Source organism: Arachis ipaensis, chromosome B3, assembly GCF_059453495.1.
Source record: "Arachis ipaensis isolate K30076 ecotype BB chromosome B3, ASM5945349v1, whole genome shotgun sequence".
NCBI classification, from domain to species: Eukaryota; Viridiplantae; Streptophyta; class Magnoliopsida; order Fabales; family Fabaceae; genus Arachis; species Arachis ipaensis.
In genome coordinates this window covers 27,235,292-27,259,094 of record NC_142438.1, presented here as the reverse complement: position 1 = coordinate 27,259,094, position 23,803 = coordinate 27,235,292, and the positions used below count along the sequence as shown (strand labels likewise).

General features: G+C 34.8%; 1 protein-coding gene, 1 non-coding gene and 1 pseudogene across 2 annotated transcripts; 1 reads left to right on the top strand and 2 right to left on the bottom strand.

Moving 5' to 3' along the window:
- The first annotated feature begins 1,044 nt into the window (after window positions 1-1,044).
- LOC107632851 (putative CCR4-associated factor 1 homolog 9 pseudogene) lies at window positions 1,045-2,022 on the top strand (annotated as a pseudogene).
- Window positions 2,023-3,001: 979 nt separating this feature from the next.
- On the bottom strand, window positions 3,002-9,767 carry LOC107634335 (uncharacterized). The gene is made up of 17 exons (XR_015906995.1): window positions 9,194-9,767; window positions 9,029-9,117; window positions 8,629-8,744; window positions 8,493-8,537; window positions 8,021-8,110; window positions 7,653-7,719; window positions 7,504-7,565; window positions 7,281-7,351; window positions 6,634-6,739; window positions 6,455-6,543; window positions 6,288-6,364; window positions 6,094-6,167; window positions 5,923-5,966; window positions 4,905-4,972; window positions 3,465-3,690; window positions 3,363-3,381; window positions 3,002-3,300 (listed from the first exon to the last, which is right to left on the bottom strand). It is a non-coding gene; the product is annotated as an uncharacterized LOC107634335 (transcript).
- Window positions 9,768-15,433: 5,666 nt separating this feature from the next.
- LOC107632852 (uncharacterized) lies at window positions 15,434-16,513 on the bottom strand. Its single transcript, XM_016336494.1, has 3 exons — window positions 16,417-16,513; window positions 15,829-15,924; window positions 15,434-15,750 (listed from the first exon to the last, which is right to left on the bottom strand). Exons 1-3 carry the CDS (start codon window positions 16,511-16,513, stop codon window positions 15,434-15,436), a joined length of 510 nt encoding a protein of 169 aa, XP_016191980.1.
- Between the last annotated feature and the right edge of the window lie 7,290 nt (window positions 16,514-23,803).

Here is a 23,803-nt window from a genome sequence, read left to right as displayed (position 1 = left end):
AAATAAATAAACAAACTTAATAACATTTATAAATATTTAATTTGTAAATAATATTTCTAAATTTTTATTTATATTTTTTTACACATAATAACAACATAATAAAAATTTTTTAATATCTTATTTAATTTACATTTATAAATTTTATACCTTCTAAAAGTTAAATAATTTAAAAAAATATTTTTACTTTTAAATTTTTTATTTTTAATATTTAAATTATTTTATTAAATTTATAATTTTAAAAATAAAAATATAAAAATTAATCACTTAAAAATAATTAAAAAGCATAAACTATTAGCTCTATGATATTTGATCATCATTAAAGGAGATTACAATCAAATAATGTAAAAACTGGCAGATATACCGGAATCTTTGATGCAAATAAATATATGTCCACAACAATTGAGACGAGAGAGTGCCCAGCAGCTTCAGTAGATCGCTGTCATGATTCAAATTCAAAGACGACTCAAAAAGGTAGAATAATAGAAGAGCTTTGTCCAAAAACAAGCTTTTGAAAACTGGTTTTGTCAAATCGCAAGAAACTCCTTTTCTTACTCGTACCACTATCCACCCAAGCCTCAAAACATTCTTTAGAGGAATCCAGCCAAAGAAAAGCTATTTTTTATTACTTCTCTATTTTTCTATTTGAATCTTATTTCAAGATTTTTTTTAGTGTCGTTTTTGTTCTATTTTCCTTTCTTTCAGTTAAAAAGAACTCCAATATATATCTAGTCGATTAAAATATAGAACTTTATAGAGTATCACAGGAGGTACTACACCGAATCCGAGTATTTGGAGTTATGAAGGGTCCGATCCTTTGTAGGAACTACCCGTAATAACGAACTTGCAAATGAATCTGTTTATAGAATTCCCTCTCACGTACAAATTGGTGTCTTTTTTTGGATTTTTATTCATTCCGGACTAACGGGGTGCACCGTTTCCAATTCACCCATACACAGCACACAATTTGCATTCCTTTGTTCTGTCTTTTTCTTCAGTTTCTAAGAATTTAACAAAGTTGCTCTCCAGGATTAAGTTAGAAAGAGCATGACGACCATATTTACAAAAATGATGCGGGTGGATGAAATAGAACAACTTCAACAACCGAGAGTTTTTCTATGCCACCGCCCATGGTTGTTGGTTTTCCACCATTTTATCGTGCTGCCAAGGTTTGTTGAACCACTGTCGCTTCTAGAGCCTAGTCCCAATAGTTCGGTTGTGAGCAGGTAAGTCTGGGCTGCCAACGCTGATTCTGAGTTCCAAATCATAAGCAGCCTGATCGACAAAAATCGATTTGTCTCCATTGACACTGAATTTCTCGGTGTAGTCATCCTAACCCGCAACAAGAACTACCGGAATCTTGTCCCAGAAGAAACTTACCAAGTCATGAAGGCCAATGTGGACGTTCTCAAAATCATTCAGCTTGGATTCACTCTGCCAGATGAGCACGGCAACCTCCCTGACCTAGGAACCAACAACAGAACTCACTACATCTGGCAGTCCAATTTTCAAGACTTCAACCTCATGCGTGACATCCACGCAAAGGACTCTGTGGCACTCCTACATAGCCAGGGCATCGACTTTGCACGCGCAGTGGCTGGAGTTTCTTCGGTGCATTTTGCGAAGTTGGCAGCAGCATCTGGGCTACTGTTCAACAAAGCACTGACATGGGTCACATTCCATGGTGCTTATGATATTGGATATTTGGTGAAGATTCTGACGTCGGGTGTACTTTCGACAAGCTTGGGAAAGTTCTTGGTGCTTGTAAAAGAGCTGTTTGGGGGAAATGCTTATGATGTGAAGCATGTGATGGGGTTCTGCAATGGCCTTTATGGTGGTTTGGAAAAAGTGGCTGACACACTTCAAGTGGACCGAATTGCTGGAAAGTACCATCAGGCTGGGTCTGATAGCTTGCTCACCTGCCACACCTTTCACAAGATTAGAGAAACTTATTTTTTGGCTAATGATGATGGGTTTAGAGAATATGTTAATGTATTTTTTGGGTTAGAAATTGCAAAAGCTTAATACTCTTAAGTTGAAAGAAATTATTATACATTAGATTATTCATATATCAACATTTTGTCTGTGAATGACATAGTAGTATTAACGAGTTATTTTTTGAATATGACAATGTTTTACAACACTTGAATTGGTTGTTTTATGGATATGACAAAGTTGTTTTATAACACTTACAATGGTTGTTTCACGGTTCTATCTTTGAATCTGTTCTATAGTGACCAAGTTTATATTTGAGTTTATTAACAGACTTTTATTATCATTTACCTTTGAAGTTTTACAAACATGTTAATCTTATGAGAAAGTTTAGGAGCCAACAGTTTTATTAAAATTTGGCCAGCACTTAACTAGCAAAAGAAAAATGAGTAATCTTACATCATTAGATGTAATCTCACACCACTAAAAATATTAATAATGATTAATTGATGGCTACAAATTTCAAAATTTGATGACCCCTAATACTCTTCTAATCTTATTATTGGCTTCATCATCTTACTAGAGTCAGTAAAGGAGTGCAGTATTACAGCATATTCTTTATTCTTTTATAGTGTCTCTAACATTCACAAAACTCAAAATTGGCACGTACTTACCAAAAACTAGAGTCCTCTGTTCTATTGTAGGGCACATGTTCACACAATATAACTGAACACAATGAAGATGCTATCCATTATCTAAAGCAATTTTAACTTGATAAATATTAATTAAACATTTCTTGAATACAGTATTACGCATGAACAAATTAAAACACCTAAAAGAAAATTTCATGAGATAAAAGGCAAGTTACCAAAATTGTTATTTTTGCAGCAGTACAGGCTCAACCGAACAAAATTTTTCTTAAAATAATGAAGAATCCTAATTTCTAACTATTTTATACAATACTCGGCAATATGATCTTTGCTATATACAAAAAGAATTGTGACCTAGGTAAAATACATCAATAAAGAAAAAGGACAATCTTAAATTCTAATTACATACAAATATGAATGGACTAAGTTTTATTCCGTAATTGCTTCAATAAACCCTCCATTGATTCAATCTTTTGACTGAGTTCTTTAGCAATGGTAAGTTGCTGCCCAGAGGACTCTGAAATACCAAAATCACTGATTAAGCCATTGATCTTTTCCTGTGAATCTACAACTGCTTCCTCGAACAAAGTTAATGTTAGTTCCATCGTCAATTTGTACAAGCTTTTGTTTATCAGCTTCGGTGATGGACAAAATCCTCTATTATGGACACTATCATCTCTGCTATGCTTAGCAGAGAAAATCTTGTCAATGCCTTCACTTCCTGCATGCCCATGAAATCAACTTCAGATTTGCACAAAAAAGGAAGGTGTTGAGCCTCATCACTGGTTAAAACCACCTCTATCTGCATAGTAAAATCTTAATCACACACAATGATCATAAAGAGAGAGACAATGACATGATGATTAAATATGGAATTCTCATTACCGGTTGCTTAACAGTGAACGTTAGATTTTCCACTTCCCAATTAGCCATTTCAACTTCAACGTTATCCTCCCTTGATACCAAACCCAGCTGAAGACAAATTCCCGTAGCAGTACTGATAACTTTTTTAGCACCATTTGATTTTGACAAATGAATCTCTTTCGGTCTCTGCGGCTTCATGATCTGCATCCCTTGGATTCCAACCTGTAAGAGGTACGACAGAACACACCTTAATAACAGGAAAGACAATGACACATTGCACAGAGATATCATCAATTAGTATCTGAGTTTCAATTTATTTTTAAGACTTCCAGTGCAAGTAAACAATTGTTGACAACCCTATCAACACAGCCACCACCAAACCTTATCTCAGTGTGTAAGGTCGATTGCATGGACTACGCTAGTGTCTTCTTATGGACCATGTCTTATCGTAAAAATATAAATTCATCTAAATGCTTTTTCATGTAGGTGTGCTTGGTCTCCCCCTATCTTTGACTATTAAGCTACCCTCAGCCTAATCTAATCTACTTACTAGAACTTCCACTATCCCAACTTTTTCTCACATGTCTAGCTGTGCAATAAATTTTTTCTCTTTAAACTTGAGTGGTAGATTTTTATCACAAATAACAGTCATAGCATCACTCAGCTTCTTCCATTTCACTTCAATTTCCCATGTCGTGCTTTATTGCAAACCTCTACACTGCTAGTTCCAGGACAGAAGAGTTAGGAAATCAATAACTAGTGTAAAAAAGTTATTGAATCTTATTGACATGGATACATGATTTAAGTCATAGTAAAAGAAATAATTCTAAATTGATTTTTGACAAGAGTATGTCACACAGAACAAACAAAAACTGCAGCCACTAACTCGACATCCAAGCAGCCATAGATTGAATTTAGTACTCCGTTATATTATAATTTTAGTATACCAAGGGCACAAATTCAATTTAGAAATAAACTAGCCAGATTTCTCAATGTGATTTAAGCAAGACTAATTAAATCATTAACTGCAGATCTATCTGGATATGCTGTCAGATAAAATGAATTGAAAAAAAATACTATATTCTTGAAAGCATCAAGAAATTCTTAATTTCAAAAGAAGGTTTATCAAATATTTACAAGGACTGAAAAAGAAACTTCCAATATATGTAAGGACTAAATATTGGAGAGTTTAGACTTAGAATGATCAAAGTTTAGAACAGCAGGACTAACAACCAAATATTGGAAAAGCCTGCTAACAAACGCCAAGAAAAATTTTTTGAGGGACTAAAACCAAAACACCCTATATTAATTTAAATTCTTTTAGATTAGTTTGTATATAGTTTCCACTCAACTTAAAGTCCTATTAACACCGATAAACAATATGAAAGACCCATGAGCAAAACAAGATTAGTTATTAATCCTTTCAATAGTAGTTATTCGGGCAGACCATATAACACAAACCTTAAACATAGACCTGCAATGGTAATCCTGGTCAAACTACTGTCATTTTCTCCCTCCGAAAGACTTGCCTGCAAGGAAAATATATAAACAATTAATTGTTCTCCAGGGGATGCCAGAAATATTATGGCACATCAAAGGACCAATAGACACAACAACTTGCTAATGCAGAGAGAACTAGATAAATATTTTTCATTAATGTATTTAAAATCAGCAAATGCTGAATAAAATCATCCAAGATAAACATATAGAGGGAGTTTCTCACCTCTGGGATTTGAATACTGAGATAATAACTAAAGATTTTTAACCTCATCAAGCCAAATTCAACTACATTTTCCAAATTTACTGTGTAATACTTCTAGTATAAATTGCATGAACATGCAAGACAAATATGCCCGTAGGTATTAACCATTATTCTAGAGTCAGCTTGCTTTTCAAATATGAAGGCAAGGGTTTATGTTTATGTACCTTTAGATCAAAAGTATTGCAATCATAACTCAAAATGAATCAATGGTGGATACACCCTTCCATTCTCCTTTTAGAGGAACTTTTTCTAATTGATTATATTGTACCTACTAGATATAAGAGTAATGTAGACTCGATCGTGAAGAATAATGTCAGAATATCTCAGAAAAAATTCAATATATCCTGCATATTTAATGTATCTCACGATAATCTTCAAAATATAATATGGAATGTCATTAAGGAAGGATTTTGTTATTTGTCATTTGCCAATTGTACTATGTTTATTACTTTAATTAGGGTTAGGAATTTTATTTTGCATGCAGATTTTAGCTCGTACTTATAAGACTACACCAGCACCTGATCCGATTCTTGATATATATATATATTCGGTTGATTTTTGTTTAACTTTTAAACACTTACATCATTCCATGCATGTTATAAATCCTCCTTCCCCTATACATATTCTATGGCATCAACAGGTGACGCAAATGGTACCAGGAAGGGAAGAATGATTCACAAATAAAGACACAAAAAAGAATATAATCAAGGAAATTACCTAAGAGAGAAAAAGGGACTGCATTAATAGTTCAAGCTGGAACTCTACAAATTAATGGCAATTGTATGATCATTTTGTTTGCCATGTATGTGCATAAACTATTAGCCCTATGATATTTGATCATCAGTAAAGGAGATTACAATCAAATAATGTAAAAAGTTGCAGATATACCAGAATCTTTGATGCAAATAAATATATGGTCCACAACAACTGAGACGAGAGTGCCCAGCAGCTTCAATAGATCACTATCATGATTCAAATTCAAAGACGACTCAAAAAGCTAGAATAATAGATGAGCTTTGTCCAAAAACAAGCTTCTGAAAACTGATTTTCTCAAAGGTGAGAAAAGTTAAGGCAATTGAAACCTGGGCCTTCAAATTTACATCTCCCCTGTTTAGACAGACACATAACCCTGTCATAAAGTGGAGAAGTGCACGAAATCCTGCACACATGATATATTAACTTCATACAACATCTGTACCACTTGTATCGATCCAATATGGATACATGTAAAAAGTGTCATTTTAATTGCCTGGCTCACTTAATGCACGGCAAAGAGCTTCTGTGATGTGCAACTGAAACTCAAGCCCAAGTGGACTGTTGGAGACTGTTCTCTGAATTGTGATATGGGGAATAGCAAATATAGTAACATATCATGAGTCAAGAATCATAGCCTTTTAGAAGAAAATAGATTACAATAATTAGAGGAATTGTACATATGCTTCTCCCGATATTCCTTCTAAAAAACACTCCCCTCCAAAGAATACTCATTTTGCACCATCATCATCTCTCATGTTTGCTCACTCTTGAGAGCGGCCTAAAGTATCATCCTTGAATAGGGGTGTTCATGGATCGGATCGTATCCACAGATCTGCAGTAAATATCCGCATCCGATCCGAAAATTGCGGATACGATCCGATCCGTAAATTGATCGGATCGGATCGCGGATATCTACTCTACATCCGCGTATCCGATCCGCGGATCCGCAGATCCGCACAATAATAATTAAAAATAAATAAATATATATGTTTGGTATTATATTTACTTGTTTGTATGTTTTAGTTAGTAATTATTATTCATATATTGTATTATTTTATTTTTGTTATTTAGAAAGAGTTTGATTAAAAATATTTTAGGAATAAATAAGTTTAAAAGTATAAAAGAAATATTTTTATTGAATTTTTTATATAGAAATATTATTAAAAAGAGAAGGTTTAATTATGCGGATATATCCGATCCGATCCGCACATTTGCAAATCGGATCGGATCTGGCACTAAAAAAGCGTGGATATCATATCCGATCCGATAAAAATTGTGTAGATCAGATCGAATTTTCGACCATATCCGATCCGATCCGCGGACACTCCTATCCTTGAACATGTCAGGATGAGGCAAAAGATCAATAGACAAAGATTCCCACTCCAGTTTCGGAAGAAAAAGAGGTGGGGATAAGAATTATTATACATATTGAGAAATACCATTGAATGGATAAAGATAATATAGAATATCAATATTTAGGTAATTATCCCAATATCAGTCATACACACATAAGATATAAAATGAAAGGCGTAATGCAGTACTTTGAATACATATATATACTTCGTATTACTTGAGAACTCCCTTGCCTCCTTAAGATTTACAACCTGATAATGCAAACGGAAAAAAGTCTTCAATAATATTTATACCAAGGGTCCCAAATTAATTGTAAGCATGAGCCAAAACATATTTACCTCCCAGATTTCATTTGTGGTATACAGCAACAGATTGCGTATGGTGACAGATGCCATAGGCGGTGCCCTACAGCCAGAGATATAGGGATACTTATAGATAAGTTTTGGATAAATTTATAACATAGTTTTTCAGTCAAAGAGGACGAACAGTCCATCAGGTTTATCTGTAAAGCTACCCCATAAAAACATGCACTATCATTAAACTCTATTGCAATGAATGCAAACCATGTACTGCAATAATGACCAAACCGAGCAAAGAAGATATAAATATCGATTTCAATTCAATTTATTGATACATGACAACGATTGCAGAGCATAAATAAACTCAAGTAGATAACGAATTCAGAATACTGGTAAGAAGAACTTACCATGCTGCTCCACCTTGGGGACGGGCACTCCCATGAGTTTCAAGTAATAAATTAACTGTTTGAATTTGTATTTGTATAGTAAGTCCACAGTCAGTAGCAATGAGGAACATTCAAATTGAACATGCACATCAGATAAATGATTTCTATTTGCTACAAACTGTTAATCCTAAACTAGTATCTCTTCATAGATCTTTATTTTTATGTTGCTTAAGGTTCTCTCAACAATCAACAGCAACAACGTGAAAGTTGAAAGGATGGAGAAAGATAGAAGAATGTAGAGTCCAGCTAAGGTATGAAGTGAATCAATTCAAATCTCCCATCTCTCGTAAACAACAGTTTTCTCTCTTCATTTCCATTTTCAATTGTGTGCATTCATTGTAAAGTTTAACTACTACAAGCATCACACAAGTAGTAAAATACACATGTTAGATGTTAGCCACAAATAACAACATAGTCTTAGGAGTGAGAGAGCCAAACCTTATCAGCAAAACCATAACCACTACCCTTTGAAGAGGCACTTGATGGCGTGATGCTGCATATAATAGTATACCAACCTTACTAGCTAAACTGAAAAAAGCATCACTCTACAGCAAGATAAGAATTTTCACTTCCTAGCAAGATTCTCAGGTGGCTTTTGGTAATCAGAATTCTCCTTTAGAACTAAATCCAACCTGTCAATTTGCACAAAAATGGGCTCTGTCTGTACATTGCTCGCGGACAGTAGCTAGAGAACTCACAATTGAACTTAATCAAAACCATAAATTTATTAACACTATTAATAAAAAAGCAAAATGTCAAAAAGGAAAAAAAGCGATATAAAATAAACGTAGAGGGTTTAAAGAAGACCTTGATATAAAAAATTAGGAAGAACTAATAATTGCTGAACTAAACAATCATAAAACATTGAGTTCCACCCATTTTACTAGTAACTCTCACAAACCAAAACAGCATAGCCCAAAAAAGAAAAAAGAAGGAAAGAAAAATTATTCAGAGTGTGATAACACAAACCATAATCTCCAATTTGCCAACTTTGGCGGTGGCTACATTGAGTGCAGGTGGCAATCCAACGCTGGCATGCAATGCATCACCGTTTATATCTGAACCATCATCATCATGGTTACTATTATTGTAATTAACACAAATTATACAAAATAAATTACAAAGTGGAAATGCCTAAATTGGAGAGCTGAACAGTGCGACCCTGCAACTTGAACTGCTCTCTGGAGAAGGATTTGAGACAATACTTGAGAGTGTACTCCAGAGCTCTGGCTAGGATCGACTCCATACCTAGCTCCTCCCTTCGGATCCAGCTTCGGAATCACCCCCCGAACAAGAAGAAAAAATCTCGTGGAAGAACCGAACCGTTATGTATATTAGATTTGCATTGGATTTTGGATTTAGATTAAATCATGCAAATGGAGATTCATGTATTGAAATTATTTTTATAATTATGGGGAAAAGGGGGGAGGGAGGAATATAATGGCTAATTGGGTTTTGATGTATATTTTATATTCGGGTCGGTGCTTTTTATCTGGTTTATTTTATTTTATTTAGTGTTTTTAATTTTTAATTTTAAGGTACGAAACTTTGAACTGGGAAAGATGGAATCGTGAAACGGAGAAAGAGGAGGGTGGTGACGTGGTGTGAACAATCACGTCCCGGAGAGTGTGCTCTCGGTAGCAGAGATGGAGGCACGTGCAATACGTGCGATGGGGAGGTTGGGTATAGCGGGAAACAGGAAGAGCCAGGTTTGTAATTTCCAGTTTTGGATCGGGGGCCAGGGGCCAAGAGAACTCGGGTTTATGGGTGGGATTGTTTGGTTTTTTTTTACAACTAAATTCTTATAACCAAACCGGAACCACGTCAGCAAAGTAATTTCTCGCTTTATATTTTTAATATGAAAGATGATAGTGGTGATTTTTAACAAGGTAGAGAGTTTGTGTGTTTTTGGTTTGTGTTAAATTTGTGGTGTTTTAATTTTTTTTTTGTTGATACCACAAATATGTTAGATTTGTGATTTTTTATTTTTTAAAAAAAAAAGACAAATCAGTATTGAAAAAAAAATTAATCATATTAATCGAACTCTATGATTTGTTTACCGATTTATTATTTAAAATTAAAAAAATTAATTCATATAAAAAAATATACTAATTATTTATGATACTCAATTATACACAATTTTTTTAAAAAAAAATTAGCCGTAATTTCTTTTTTGGTAATTTCACATTGACATTGTAGATTCTATTAACTTTTAAAATGGAACAACTTCAAAATATATTTGGTAAATTTATTGATACATGACAATGACTTAGAGCATAAATAAAGTAAAGTAGATAACCAATTCAGAAAACTGGTAAGAACTTACCATGCTGCTCTCCCTTGGAGATGTACACTTCCATGAGTTTCAAGTAATAAATTAACTGTTTGGATTTGTACAGTCATTCCATCTGAAATCCGATGGAAGTCCACATTCAGTAGCAATGAGGAACATCCAAATTGAACATGCACATCAGACAAATGATTTCTATTTGCAACAAACTTAATCTTTATCCTAAACTAGTATCACTTCACATATCTTTATTTTTTATGCTATATAAGGATCTATCAACAATCAACCGCAACAACGTTAAAGTTAAAAGGACGGAGAGAGATAGAAAAATGTAGAGTCCAGCTAAGGCACGAAGAGAATCAATTCAAATCTCCCAATTCTATTAAACAATTTGTGTTAAATTACATCAAAACAAATTAAGTTTGTAATTAATAAATCTAAATCTTTAATGTTGTCATTGTTCTCATTAAACAATTGGATTTTGATACAATTTAGTATATATTACATTGATTTTTATTTTTGGAACTATTTTTATCCTATTTGTCTCTAGTTGACTGGACCACTAATTAATCTTTTAGACTTTCTCTAAATAAATAGTTAAATACAACGATTCCCATAGTAAAATCCTAAATAACTAGTAGAAGGCACCACCTAAAGAATTCATAGCAACACAAATAAAAAATTTAAATACATCATTGAATAGCGTAAAAACTTAACAGTCCTCCTATTGAATAGCGTAAAAACTTAACAGTCCTCCTATGGACCCTAAATATTTTCGAATCAGTTGTCGCGCCACACCTGCATGAAAGATTCGAACTAGCTATTCTTATTTGCTCCCTCTCCCAGTTTCAGTTTGGAGAACAAACAGAAAACACCTATGTCAGAGTTCATTCTTTTTTCATCAAACATAACATTATTAAAAATCATCTCATTCCTGTCCTTCCACACAAACTAGATCACCGTAAGAAACTCCTTTTCTTACTCATACCCATATTTATCGAAGCCTCAAAGCATTCCTTAGAGGAACCCGACCAAAAAAAGGTATGCACCATTTCCAGTTCACCCATACACAACACACAATTTGCATTCAAACTTGACAAAAAAATATTTTCACAATCGTTTTTAATAATAGAATCGATCTGTAACACTCTACCACACAAAACTTTACGCTTAAGTCGTAAAACAGAGGTGATGTGGTATTACGACCTCTAAAATAAAATATGTACATATGATAGCAGAAGAATTATAATATGCTAGGAGCCTTGAAGAATAGAGGAAATAAAAATTTCAAAATAAAAGCGCAACGTTCAAGGAACGAGTTAACTTGCGTGCTAAGAAAACTATATCCATCAAACATAAGGTTGTGAAAATAGGAATAGAGTGCCAAAGATACAAAATAACAAGCTCATAACTCAGCCTGCGAAGTCAAGATTGGCCGGAGAATATTTACACACATATATATGTACATATCCAAAACCCAAATATATATAAACAAAATTCTGCCTCTCCATAAACCTCTAAGAGGATCAAAAGAACAAGTTATGCGGAAAGAAAGCTAAGTACATATATATACACCACTGTACAACAATATAACCCAGTAACCACTTCGCTTCAGGAGCCCAGACGCCTAACGAGACGCCTCTCGACCTGCATCTGAAAAGCAACAACATAGTATGGAATGAGAACCGGAAGTTCTCAGTATGGTAAAGGTGCCACACACATAATATATAAGGTCCTAGAAATGCCAGAGGCAATCCTAGAACGCCGAAACTAAGATTATAGAGCTTAAAGTATTAAACAGGAGCCATAAAAGGTGATTTTCTAAGAGTGTCTAAACCTAACTTTACCTAACCTTAAATCTAAATCCCATACTGCCATTCCTCCATACCTCCAACTCCATTATACATTTCACAGACAAATAAGCAGATAAAGGCAAGTACAAGAAGGTTACAAATACTGCAAGTAACAAATATTCATTTAACATGGCAAGTACAATTAGGCATACCTAATTAAAGCACAAGCAGATAATTCAAGTAATATGCATATGATGCATGCCTATCCTATGGCTGATGAGGCTCATCTGTCGGTTATCCAGCCAATCTGACAAGTCTGAATTGTCCTTAGACTGTCCTCCGACGTGCATCCCCAAGAATCTATGCATAGCTTTATCTCAAATAATCAATATTGCTCAATGGGGGTAACATTCCTGGGAATTTATATAGTGCTCGGTCACACTTACGTCGTAGGGTCAACAGAGTATCAAGTTTTCAACCATGTACACGTGGTGGCAAGTCACGGCACTTTATCCAGGGAATCTCGTATCTCAGATTATTCAAATTCATAAGCGATATAAATAATTCAATTATAATTCATCAACATCCACATCATTCTCAATCGCATCTCATTCACCATCATACATTAATCATATTCAATCCTTATCCTTCATTATCACACCTCCCATTCCGTCCATCAATAGTTCCAATTCAAAACATAGTTCATTCTTTTCTAAATAAATCAAACTTAAAACATGCTTATTTTCTTAATAACTCTAAATCAAACCATATAACCTTTGAATCTAAATCTTTTTAAATAATCATATAACAAAATCTCTAATTTTTATAAAATTTTGGCAGCATCTCCTCTAAAACTCGGACTTTGCCACCCTTTTCGAGTCCAAACCTGCCTTCTTTTCAATTCAACATACCCTTCCTTATCATCATAACAGTCACCACAATAAATCTACCTCAGATCAACAATTATACTCATACAATATTGAAATTCAACAACCAAAATTCAACTAAGGATCATAGTTCACTAATTCTAGGCTTCTAACACAAAATACCTCATTATCACAACAACCTCCACAATAGTTATACCTCAAATCAATAATTCACCAAATCATTAGTTAATCAACAAGCACCAAACCAACCATGTTCATCAACAATAACATTCAACCATAATTCTCTCTAAATTAACATAACAACATTCACCATCCAAAATTAATAACTAATTATCCAATAAACTTCAACCAAATATATTCATCGACAAATTACTAAATATTAAACATACACCTGCATTCCAACTTATCCTATGGTCATCTAACCAAGTTTTCACAGAACATTATATATTAAATGCAAGAAACCTAAACCATACCTTAGCTGATTCCCAAGTATTATTCCAAGACAATTTTCCTAAAAGAACACAGCCCTCAAAACCTCAACTAATCCGCTTCCTCCAAGTTCTAGTATTCACAATTTCGAGCTCCAATTATTTATTTTCAACCTAATACACATTCATAACACATATATATCCAATTTAATACTCAAAGCTCAAATTCAATAAAAATAAAATAGAATTATCATTTCCTCACCTTACCCAAGCTTTCACATAAGTAAGAGTGAACATTTTCCTCAAGCTAATTGATCCTAAAACATCAGAAATCAAAGAAATTCAACATTCCTTCTCAAAATTCGAAAATTGGGAGAAATGAGGGCTGAGTGTAAAATAACGAGTTACCTATGAAATTATTCTGATAGAAACGTAGAGCTCGACGCGGTGAACGCGTGGTCGTAAACGGTGTGGCGATCGGAGCTAGGACGGAGAAGTTACGGGAGTTGGAAATTAACGTAAGGGTTACGGGATATTTCTCGTTTCTCTTCTCCCTGGAAGCATTTCACGTACTGCAGGTGAAATGAAGAAGAAAGGGGCTTTCGGGCTCTTTTAAAGTGTTGGTCCGGTTGGACCGACAGCCCGGTTCGAGTTTGGTTCAACCGGTTCGGCCCATTCGGTCCATTTTTGAACCGTTTTCTTCGAAATTAGTGTTAAAATTCTCGTTTCAATGAGCTCTATCCTAATTTGATATAATATTCGCATTTCTAGTCTTTCTTATTAAAAACTAATTTACTAACTAATTATCTACTAATTAATCGGGGTTGACATTCTACCCACCTAACAAAGAATTTTGCCCTCAAAATTCAAATCTAGTTATCTGAAAAGAGATGTGAATAGTCCTTTCATACATCTGATTCGAGCTCCCAGGTATGTTCCTCGATACCAGCTCGACTACAAACCACTTTTATCAATGATACTTCCTTCCCGCATAATCGTTAAATATTAGTATCATCAATTCTCATTGGAATTACTGGAAGTGTTAGATCTTCTCTTACTTGGATTGGTTCGGGTTCTAGAACATAACTTGCATCAGGAATATACTTCCGAAACTATGACACATGAAACTCGTCGTGCAAATTCAAAAGATACAGTGGTAAGGCAATTCTATAGGCCACTGGCCCAATTCTCTTCAGGATCTCAAACGGTCCAATATAACGGGGATTCAGTTTCTTAGTCTTAATAGCTCTTCCCACTCCAGTGGTTGGTGTAACTTTCAGAAAAATATGCTCCCCTTCCTCAAATTCCAAAGGCTTTCGCCTCTAATCAGCATAACTCTTCTGCCGACTCTGGGCTATAAGCATTCGACTACGAATCTTCTTTATCTGTTCAGTAGTTTCAGCTATCATCTCAGGCCCTAACAAACTTCTTTCTCCAATTTTATACCAACATAGCGAAGATTGACATTTTCTACCATACAAAGCCTCATATGGAGCCATTCCAATGCTCGCATGATAGCTATTATTATAAGCAAACTCTATTAATGGCATATACCGATCCCAGCTTGCCGGGTGGTCCAATACAAGCCCTTAGCATATCCTCTAAGGTCTGAATATTCTCTTTGACTGACCATCTGTCTGAGGGTGATACGCAGTACACAAACTCAGCTGAGTCCCAAATGCACGCTGAAAAGCTCCGCAGAACTTTGATGTGAAACGAGGATCCCTGTCAGATATAATGGTAGATGGCACACCGTGCAACCTGACAATCTCTTTGATATACATTCGAGCCAATTCTTCCATTGTACAACTTATTCGAATAGGAAGAAAGTGAGCTGATTTTGTCAGTCGGTCCACAACCACCCAAATAGCGTCACAGCCAGATCGGGTTCTAGGCAAACCTATCACAAAATCCATTGCGATACTCTCCCATTTCCATTGTGGAATCTCCAAAGGCCGAAGGGTCCCTGATGATCTCTAATGCTCAATCTTAACCTTCTGACACGTTAAAAATTTAGATACGTGCAATGCCACATCATTCTTCATCCCTGGCCACCAGAACATTGCTTTCAGATCTTGATACATTTTGGTGCTTCCTAGATGGATTAAAAACCCGCTCTTATGAGCTTCCTTCAAGATTCTCTGTCGCAGGTCTCCAATATCTGGCACAACAATCTCGTTCTTGAACCTCCACAAACCATCATGTCCTTCTAACGCTCTCCACTGTTTTCCCTGTTCAACTGCTGGTAATACCTTATGTAACGTTTCATTGTCTCGATGAACCTTCAGAAGTTCTGATTTAAATTCACTTGAAATCTGCAACTGACTCAAACACAAAATTTCAGATTCTTCTCTAATTCCTAAATTTAAACCTTGAAATGCCCTTAGTAATTCCTTTTCCCGTAGCATCATCCAAGCTGCATATAAAGATTTCCGACTCAAGGCATCCGCCACAACATTCGCTTTTCCTGGATGATAATTCAATTCAAAATCATAATCTTTCAGAAGTTTCATCCACCTTCTCTGACGCATATTCAACTCTTTCTGTTCAAAAAGATACTTCAAACTCTTATGATCTGAAAAAACATGAAACTTAACGCTATAGAGGTAGTGCCTCCAGATCTTTAAAGCAAACACAACAGCAGCAAGTTCCAAATCATGTATCGGGTAGTTCATTTCATGTGGCCTTAATTGCCGGGAGGCGTATGCTATAACATTCTGGTGGTGCATTAGATCGCACCCTAAACCCTTCAACGATGCATCATAGTACACTTCAAACGGTTTACTTGGCTTAGGTAATACCAATACAGGTGCAGTAGTCAACCTATGCTTCAATGCTTGGAAGCTCTCTTCACATTCCGGAGTGCAGACAAAAGGCGTATCCTTCCTAATCAATTTAGTTAAAAGTAAGGCAAGCTGTGAAAATCCCTTAATGAATATGCGATACTATCCCACCAAACCTAGGAAACTTCTGATCTCTGTCACTGAAGTTGGTCGCTCCCAATTCATTACTGCTTCCACCTTATCAGGATCCACAGCTATTCCCTGTTTACTCATCACGTGACCGAGGAACTTCACCTCACTTTTTCAGAACTCGCATTTAGATAACTTAGCATATAACTTCCGGTCTCTCAGAATTTTGTAGCACAATTTGCAAGTGATCAGCATGCTCCTCTTCAATCTTAGAATAAACAAGAATGTCATCAATGAAGACAATAACAAACTTGTCCAGATACGGTCGGAAAATCATGTTCATATAATCCATAAATACTGCCGGGGCATTAGTTAACCCGAAAGACATCACCGTATACTCATAATGACCATAACGGGTTCTGAAAGTAGTTTTCGGAATATTCTCGTCTCTAACCCTTATCTGATGATAACCGGATCGCAGATCAATCTTAGAAAACACACATACACCCTGTAACTGATCCATTAGGCCGTCGATCCCAAGTAGTGGATATTTATCCTTCACGGTGATCTTATTCAATTGTCGATAATCGACACACAAGTGCATACTCCCATCTTTCTTCTTTACCAGTAACACTGGCAATCCCCATGGAGGAACACTTGGTCGAAAAAAGTGCTTACCCAATAGATCTTCTAGCTGAGCCTTCAGTTCAGTCATTTCTAAAGGTGACATCCTATAAGGAGTAATCGAAATCGGACCGGCTCCAAGCACCAACTCAATTGCAAATTCGACCTCTCGGTTAGGTGGAAATTTGGTAATATCATCTGAAAACACATCTGAAAATTCAGATACAACTGGAATCTACTCTAAACTCTGATCATCACCTGATATTCCCACTGTTAATAACATAATATCCTCATATTCAGTTCCAGAATAGTTTTACTATCTTAGAGTTCAAGTAGCACTTCTGATCCTTCCGGCATAAACTGTACTAACTTTTCAGAACAATCAAGCAAAACATGATTCTTAAACAACCAACCTCCCGATTATTCCAGCATCATCTGCCTGCAGGATACGTCGTATTCCCTACCACCAATGCTGAGCCTCGACTTGCAGCTGATAAGTTCCAAACTCAACCCATTGCTCCTCAGGAACCTGCAACGCCCTTTCCACAGCCTGAATCCAATTATCTGCATCAGTGGAATTTGAGGTTCCCCTAAAAGTCGGAGGGCAAACTTTCAGGTAGCAAATGTCATAGGGCCGTCTTCCTCATTATTGTTCCCGTCATTACCCTGGTTTATTTGATTACCCAGTGCATCGGTTGTTTCCTGCATAGCTGCAGCCATATTTCTCAGGGCAGCCATAAAGTCTACTGGATCAGTCCCTGCCAGGACAGGAGTAACAGTGCCTATCTTATCTCTACCTCTACCTCACCCGCGACCGCGTCTGCGAGTTGACATCTGGTCCCTATACACACCAAACAAGTGATATTAAGTTGATCAGTCTCAATATCACAGGTCTAATGCTTTAAGTTCCAAATGCAAGCTCACAAACGTTTATGCCATATATATCAGTCAGATATCCTAATAGCACATAAACACATACACATACACAGAGAATGCACAGAAGCACAATCAGTCTGTCTTTCAGGCTCTATAGGAACGATCTGCTCTGATACCATAATGTAACACCCTACCACACAAAGCTTTACGCTTAAGTCGTAAAACAGAGGTGATGTGGTATTACGACCTCTAAAATAAAATATGTACATATGATAGCAGAAGAATTATAATATGCTAGGAGCCTTGAAGAATAGAGGAAATAAAAATTTCAAAATAAAAGCGCAACGTTCAAGGAACGAGTTAACTTGCGTGCTAAGAAAACTATATCCATCAAACATAAGATTGTGAAAATAGGAATAGAGTGCCAAATATACAAAATAACAAGCTCCTAACTCAGCCTGCGAAGTCAAGATTGGCCGGAGAATATTTACACACATATATATGTACATATCCAAAACCCAAATATATACAAACAAAATTCTGCCTCTCCATAAACCTCTAAGAGGATCAAAAGAACAAGTTATGCAGAGAGAAAGCTAAGTACATATATATACACCACTGTACAACAATATAACCTAGTAACCACTTCGCTTCAGGAGCCCAGACGCCTAACGAGACGCCTCTCGACCTGCATCTGAAAAGCAACAACATAGTATGGAATGAGAACCGGAAGTTCTCAGTATGGTAAAGGTACCACACACATAATATATAAGGTCCTGGAAATGCCAGAGGCAATCCTAGAACGCCGACACTCAAATTATAGAGCTTAAAGTATTAAACAGGAGCCATAAAAGGTGGTTTTCTAAGAGTGTCTAAACCTAACTTAACTTAACCTTAAATTTAAATCTCATACTGCCATTCCTCCATACCTCCAACTCCATTATACATTTCACAGACAAATAAGCAAATAAAGGCAAGCATAAGAAGGTTACAAATACTGCAAGTAATAATATTCATTTAACATGGCAAGTACAATTAGGCATACCCAATTAAAGCACAAGCAGATAATTCAAGTAATATGCATATGATGCATGCCTGTCCTATGGCTGATGAGGCTCATCTGTCGATTATCCAGCCAACCCGACAAGTCTGAATTGTCCTTAGACTGTCCCCCGACGTGCATCCTCAAGAGTCTATGCATAGCTTTATCTCAAATAATCAATATTGCTCAATGGGGGTAACATTCCCGGGAATTTATATAGTGTCCGGTCACACTTACGTCGTAGGGTCAACAAAGTATCGAGTTTTCAACCTGGTACACGTGGTGGCAAGTCACGGCACTTTATCCAGGGAATCTCGTATCTCAGATTATTCAAATTCATAAGCCATATAAATAATTCAATTATAATTCATCAACATCCACATCATTCTCAATCGCATCTCATTCACCATCATACGTCAATCATATTCAATCCTTATCCTTCATTATCACACCTCCCATTCTGTCCATCAATAGTTCCAATTCCAAACATAGTTCATTCTTTTCTAAATGAATCAAACTTAAAACATGCTCATTTTCTTAATAACTCTAAATCAAACCATATAACCTTTGAATCTAAATCTTTTAAATAATCATATAAACAAAATCTCTATTTTTTATAAAATTTTGGCAGCATCTCCTCTAAAACTCGGATTTTTCCACCCTTTTTCGGGTCTAAACCTACATTCTTTTCAGTTTAACATACCCTTCCTCATCATCATAACAGTCACCACAATAAATCTACCTCAGATCAACAATTATACTCATACAATATTCAAATCCAACAACCAAAATTCAACTAAGGATCATAGTTCACTAATTCTAGGCTTCTAACAAAAAATACCTCATTATCACAACAACCTCCACAATAGTTATACCTCAAATCAATAATTCACCAAACCAACCATGCTCATCAACAATAACATTCAACCATAATTCTCTCCAAATTAACATAACAACATTCACCAACCAAAATTAATAACTAATTATCCAATGAACTTCAACCAAATATATTCATCGATAAATTACTAAACATTAAACATACACCTGCATTCTAACTTATCCTATGGTTATCTAGCCTAAGTTTTCACAGAACATTATATATTAAATGCAAGAAACCTAAACCATACCTTAGCTGATTCCCAAGTATTATTCCAAGACAATTTTCCTAAAAGAACATAGCCCTCAAAACCTCAACTAATCCACTTCCTCCAAGTTCCAGTATTCACAATTTCGAGCTCCAATTATTTATTTTCAACCTAATACACATTCATAACACATATATATCCAATTTAATACTCAAAGCTCAAATTCAATAAAATTAAAATGAAATTATCATATCCTCACCTTACCCAAGCTTCACATAAGCAAGAGTGAACATTTTTCTCAAGCTAATTGGATCCTAAAACATCAGAAATCAAAGAAATTCAACCTTCCTTCTCAAAATTTGAAAATTGGGGGAAATGAAGGCTGAGTGTAAAATAATGAGTTACCTATGAAATTGTTCCAGTAGAAACATAGAGCTCGATGCGGTGAACGCGTGGCCGCAAACGGTGCGGCGATCGGAGCTCGGACGGAGAAGTTACGGGAGTTGAAAATTAACGTCAGTGTTACGTGATATTTCTCGTTTCTCTTCTCCCTGGAAGCATTTCACGTACTGCAGGTGAAATGAAGAAGGAAGGGGCTTTTGGGCTCTTTTAATGTGTTGGTCCGGTTGGACCGACAGCCCGATTCGGATTTGGTTCAATCGGTTCGGCCCGTTTGGTCTATTTTTGGACTATTTTCTTCGAAATTAGTGTCAAAATTCTCGTTTCAATGAGCTCTATCATAATTTGATATAATATTCGTATTTTCAGTCTTCCTTATTAAAAACCAATTTACTGACTAATTATCTACTAATTAATCGGGGTTTACACGATCAAATAATTATATTTGTGTTAAATTAAATCAAAGTAAATCAAGTCTAATAACTGTAAAATCTAAAAAATTAATATTCAATTAATAAATCTAAATCATTAATTCTATCATTGTTCACATTAAACAAACGGTTAGTTTGTAAAACCTTAGTGCATAAATTATATAGTACATTAGTTTCCTCTTCTATTCTTCTTACATGCTCAACAATCATATCATTGTTCTATCTTTTTCTTCCGCTTCTATGAATTTGGTTACTTTCCAAGATTAAGTTAGAAAGAACATAATTTTCGAGTGGCCTTTCACAATCAGAATTTTCCTTTAGAATCAAATCCAATCTATCAATTTGCACAAAAATAGGCTCTATCTGCACACTGCTTACTCATGGTAGCTAAAAAACTCACACATTGAATTTAATCAAAACCATAAATATATTACAACTACGAATTTTTAATAAAGAAGCAAAATGTCAAAAAAGCTATATAAAATAAGCATAGAGGATTAAAGAAGACATTGATATAAAAAAAAATTAGAAATAACTAATGACTGCTGAACTAAACAATCATAAAACATTGAGTTTTAAAATCTTCATTTTTTTAGTTTTCACCTATTTTATTAGTAACTCTCACGAACCAAAATAGTATATCCTAAAAAAAATTAGTGAAAGGGTGATAACACAAATCCTAATCTCCAATTTGCCAACTTTGAGATGGCTACATTGAGTGCAGGGGCAATCCAACGCTAGCAAAATTATTTTAAAAATTTTAAACATTGAAAATTATTTTTGAAATTCTAAAATTCATTTAAAAAAATTTAAATTATTTCTGAAATCATCTTAAAAATTTCAATATTTATTTTTATAATTCAAAAATTATTTTAAAATTCCTAATAAAAAGAGACATCTAAACCTAATAAAAAGAAACATAAAAAACCTAACAAAAAAGGATATTCAAAATCATTTTAAAAATTTTAAAATCTATCAAAACGAGATATCTAAAAAATATTTAAAAAAATCAAAAATAAAAAAAGTCCAAAATTTAAAAGAAAAAGCATCTAAAACCTAAAACAAAGAAAGCCATGCGGTGACAGCACATATGGATTTGTTTTCATCCGAGAGGATCATACAGCCTGCCATGGAAGGAAGCCATGCGTGTTGGAGAAGAAGACAGTAGAAAAGCAGAGATTCAGATGACAGAGCATCTCTGGAACCTCAACCTGTTTCTCATTACTGAATCGCAAGTACCATTTAATTTATGTTATTTATTTTTCAGAAATACAATCACTCTTATTATTAATCTCCTGACTAAGATTTACAAAATAACCATAGCTTGCTTCAAGCCGACAATCTCCGTGGGATCGACCCTTACTCACGTAAGGTATTACTTGGACGACCCAGTGCACTTGCTGGTTAGTTGTGCGGAGTTGTGAAAAGTGTGATTTACAATTTCGTGCACCAAGTTTTTGGCGCCGTTGCCGGGGATTGTTCGAGTTTGGACAACTGACGGTTTATTTTGTTGCTTAGAATAGGAAAATTTTTTTTTCTTTTTGGTTTAGATTCTTCCGTTTGAGTTTAATTTTATATTTTAAGTTTGGTGTCAATTGCATAAGTTTATTTTTCTTTCATTTTTTTGAATTATTAGTGTTCAAAGTATAAAAATTTTTAAGTTTGGTGTCCTTTGTATTTTAGTTTTCTTAAAAAATTTTCAAAAGTTACTTTTGGTGTTCGTCTTGATATTCAAAGTTTCCCTGTTTGTTTTCTTTGTTTTGATCTAAAAATTCTAAGTTTGGTGTCATTTTATTGTTTTTCTCTTTCCTCATTAAATTCAAAAATATCTTTCACTTTATTTAATTGAATTTTCGAAAATTTCATAAAAAAATTTAGATTTCTATTTTAAAATTTTATTAAAATTTTAAAATTCAAAATCTTTTTCAAAAATTATATCTTTTTCAAAATCTTATCTAATTTTATTTCAATCTTCAAATTTTAAAATCATATCCAAAATTTTTCAAATCTTTTTAATTCATCAGCCATTTTAGCATTCGAATTTTTTTATTTATTTTAATCTATTTTATTTTATTTTATTTTATTTTCAAAGCTTATTTTTCTAGTTCCCAATTATTTTATTTTCTTTTCTTTTGAATTCGGTTAGCATTCAATAAATAAAATAAAAACAAAAATATTTTGATTTTTCCTTTACTTTATTTCTATTTTACAATCTACAACATCTCCCTTTCTCCATCATGAATCTAAGTGGAAATGAACAGTCCAGAAGGACTCTGGAGTCATATGCTAACCCCATTACTGCTGCATACAGGAATAGTATCTGTATACCCCCCCCCCATCAGAGCAAGCAGTTTTGAGCTAAATCCTCAGCTCATTATCATGGTGCAGCAAAATTGTCAGTATTCCGGTCTTCCACAGGAAGAACCTACTGAGTTTCTAGCACAGTTCTTACAAATTGCTGACATAGTACGTGATAAAGAAGTGGATCAGGATGTCTACAGATTATTACTATTTTCATTTGCTGTAAAAGATTAAGCTAAAAGGTGGTTAAACAACCAACCCACTGCAAGCATAAGAACATGGAAACAGATATCAGACAAATTCCTGAATCAATATTACCCTCTAAAAAGGATGACACAGCTAAGGCTGGATATCCAAGGCTTTAAACAAGAGGATGATGAATCCCTTTATAATGCCTGGGAGAGGTACAGAGGGATGCTAAGGAAATGCCCCTCTGAAATATTTTCAGAGTGGGTACAGTTAGACATCTTCTACTATGGGCTTACAGAAAAAGCTCAAATGTCTCTAGATCACTCAGCTGGTGGATCTATACATATGAGAAAGACAATTAAAGAGGCTCAAGAGCTCATTGATACAGTTGCTAGAAATCAGCATCTGTACTTGAGTAGTGAGTCCTCCCTGAAAAAAGAGGCTAAAGCAGTATCCACTGAACTTAGTCCTCAAGAACAAGTTGCTG

Excerpts from the sequence above, each read along its gene's own strand:
- LOC107632852 (XM_016336494.1), bottom strand. The coding sequence starts at position 16,513 with ATGAGTAAACAGGGAATAGCTGTGGATCCTGATAAGGTGGAAGCAGTA. Across the intron at positions 15,925-16,416 it reads AGAGATCAGAAGTTTCCTAG|GAAAAGCGAATGTTGTGGCG; the intron begins GTTTGGTGGGAT and ends ATTATCATCCAG. Across the intron at positions 15,751-15,828 it reads ATTACTAAGGGCATTTCAAG|AACTTCTGAAGGTTCATCGA; the intron begins GTTTAAATTTAG and ends AATTTAAATCAG.